The sequence below is a fragment of the Nannobrachium achirus genome, assembly GCF_963921795.1.
Source record: "Nannobrachium achirus genome assembly, chromosome: 4".
Lineage (NCBI taxonomy): Eukaryota > Metazoa > Chordata > Actinopteri > Myctophiformes > Myctophidae > Nannobrachium > Nannobrachium achirus.
In genome coordinates this window covers 38,857,579-38,860,648 of record NC_137813.1, presented here as the reverse complement: position 1 = coordinate 38,860,648, position 3,070 = coordinate 38,857,579, and the positions used below count along the sequence as shown (strand labels likewise).

At 43.1% G+C, this 3,070-nt stretch overlaps 1 protein-coding gene across 1 annotated transcript; it reads right to left on the bottom strand.

Moving 5' to 3' along the window:
• On the bottom strand, nucleotides 1-2,435 carry tmem98 (transmembrane protein 98; the record flags this gene model as incomplete). Its single annotated transcript, XM_080723975.1, has 6 exons — nucleotides 2,302-2,435; nucleotides 1,644-1,775; nucleotides 1,384-1,417; nucleotides 1,173-1,288; nucleotides 979-1,038; nucleotides 1-202 (listed from the first exon to the last, which is right to left on the bottom strand). Exons 1-6 carry the CDS (start codon nucleotides 2,430-2,432, stop codon nucleotides 1-3), a joined length of 675 nt encoding a protein of 224 aa, XP_080580101.1. The 5' UTR covers nucleotides 2,433-2,435.
• Between the last annotated feature and the right edge of the window lie 635 nt (nucleotides 2,436-3,070).

Here is a 3,070-nt window from a genome sequence, read left to right as displayed (position 1 = left end):
TCAGATGGCCTGTTCTCTCTGCATGTCCATTCCAGGTATATATCGTTCTGGTTCAGAAGCCAGGGCTGCCTCGCGCAGGACCACCATGTGATCCTCAGCCGCATGCAGTGATTGGTCGATCCAGTCCATACTGCCGGACATGTGACAGGCGTTGCGGGTCACCAGCACCAGGTGGCTGACAGAGAGGAGGAGGGCGGTGGCCCTGGGGAGAGCAAGAGTATGTAAGTGATGTTTACCCTGTGGAGCACACAGCGTTTGCCCAGAAAACAACAGCCTTAAAGAAATGCATTTTTTTTTTTTTTAAGATTTGATTTTGGGCTTTTACCTTTATTTGATAGGATAGTAGGCTGACAGGAAATGGGGAGAGAGATGGGGAATGACATGTGGCAAAGGTCGTCCGGATCGGGAATCGAACCAGCGTCGCCAGCAGGCATCATAGCCTTGTATGTGGTATGCGCCTTGACCACTAGGCCAGCGGGCGCCCCAGCAAATGCATTTTTAGTTTCTTATTGTCTTAAAACATTTTTTGGGGAAACTGTCATTTATTATTTGGTTCCAGAAGAAAACACATTACGGTATCTTCAAAAAGTACCCACGCAGGCATGCACGCACACACACACACACGCACACACACACACACACACACACACACACACACACACACACACACACACACACACACACACACACACACACACACACACAGGCTGCTTGGATATTTCCATTTACGTAAGAGTTATGAAGTATTCTCTGGGCATTAGCATTTCTCAGCAAAGCTCAAACATTCAGATCACTGTCTCTCTCTATTTATCTCTTGAGTTATTCATCTGCGCATAACTCATGCCACACTGCAAACTCCTTGTCGGTTCCCTCAGACAGCAGTATCAATCTGCAGGCTAATGAGTCTTTTAACAAAAGTTCTCACAAGTCACAGAAAAAAAATGCCTCTTTGAATGATGGAAAAACAGATATTATTACCTGGCATCCAACAGGATTGGATCCAGAGGGGGGTACATAGATCTCACAACATCATCCACCCTACAAGACAGACGACATGAAACAAAGAACCATGAATCAGATTTAACACAAAAGGCTACAGTACAATGTCTCAGCTTCGACAATAATATTACATTATGGTAGGGTTTATTGTATACAGTAAGATGATAGGTTACCTCGGGCTGATGCGTTTGGCCACAGTGATGATGTCACTGAGGCTGGCCGGTGCTTTGACCTTTGCCCCTGAACCCATTGTCAAGGCGACCAGCTTTTCAGTCAGAGTGTGGCATATCTGTACGCGGACATTAACATTTAAATATTATTCAGTAAGTAATAAAGGAGGGATGGGGAAATGTGTTTAAAAGAGAAAGCAAGTAGTCTCATTACCTTTAAGATGGAGATACAGTGAGACACCAAACCTCTGTGGGAATAAGTACAAAATTGGTTTGGATCCATGATGCTGGCATTTAGACTATTATTAGACTATTATGGTTTTAACAAATAAAGCTCATTACCATGAGTTGTAAAATTCTCATTCTGAATTTGACTATTAGGTCAAAACCATGTGAGAGAGGTACAGTATGATTGGACAAACAAGTGATTTAGTAATTTAGTTTAGATTAGTTAAGACATTGCTACAGACTTACGAGGCGTCCTCAATCCAGTCCTCATTCTCCAGGATGGCCTCGATGTGAGGGTTAGTGATGACCACGTCATCCAGCTCCAACTCTGAGGGCTCACTCTGCGTCTCCATGGCTCCGATCAGATCTACGGTGGGCCTGTGGCAGAGAAGAATAGATACTGTAGATAATGCAGCTAGTAATGATTTTGTATAGTTTGTTACTAGTGCTGTCACTTGAGCCGCACAGACATCTAATAGTTTTGTTTATTTGGTGGTTGTGGTCTACTAATTTACGTTCCTTAATGTATTAAATGTGAGCCTATAAAGCTCTTTGAGACTGTGACAGTGCTTAAGCAATATACTGATACATTTGAGTTGATGTGGGTCAAGGAGGAAGTGTTGTGAGAAGACAGTGTTGCTTTCTTAAATCCAATGTGTAATCTGGGCTTTCCGTAGCCTGACACTCAGCCTGACATTTCGTTTCACTGTATCGCCGAAACAAAAATGTAAAGGGGTGTGGCTAGCGATACAGGGTCTGTAACCAGGCAAGGCTTTCCACTCAATGAGTGAATATATCGACAACAGATGAGTGGGATGCATGGCGGGAATAACTTATATTGTATGTATAAAGGAATCCTATGTGGTTGAGAGCAAGATACTGTGTATTGATGAAGGACACTGACTTGGAGTCGAAGTGGTGGAGCAGGTCATGAGGGTGGCAGTAACGATGTCGGCACACCACCACCAGAGCAATGAAGGAGGCCAGGAAAATGGTGGCCAGCACCCCAATGGCCACGATCACCACCGTTTCCATGGTGACTCCCGCTCCCGCGATGGCTGCAGGCAGCAACACAATTGACCAGTCCAGACTCAATTATGGATGGGTGCTCATCTGTTAAAGAGAGAATAATTGGGATACACCTTAATAAGATCAGATCCAAAGATATTCTATTACGAGCAACAAGATGAAGTAATTGGTATTTCATTGCACATTTTCACACCTTTACTCTTGTGACCTGTGAGCTAAGAATGCACTGTGTGAACTCTGTTGTTAACAAGGGGTTTCTGAAAATGTCACACCCACAATATACACAAAACTCAGATCTTTATCTACAGTAAGAACATAAAGGATGAGGTGAACAAGACTTTTGTTTGTATTCTGTGCACTGTACCAATACAATGAGTAATTTGTTTGAAAGAGGCTTGGCTCACAATGAGAACAAAATCACTCTTGAGATTAATATACAACTCCATTTTATAAATCAGAAGTAGTTAGGCTAAACAACTGCTGCTTTAATACCATATATCTTGAAATGTCTGCCCCAAGTTCAGCTACTCAATCACACTCTGCCTTGAATCAACTCTGCTGTGTCTGGTCTATTCTATAACCACCAGCATTTACATAACTGCAAGAAGACATCTTGTTTTGACATAGTGTGATAGGCCGCTCCT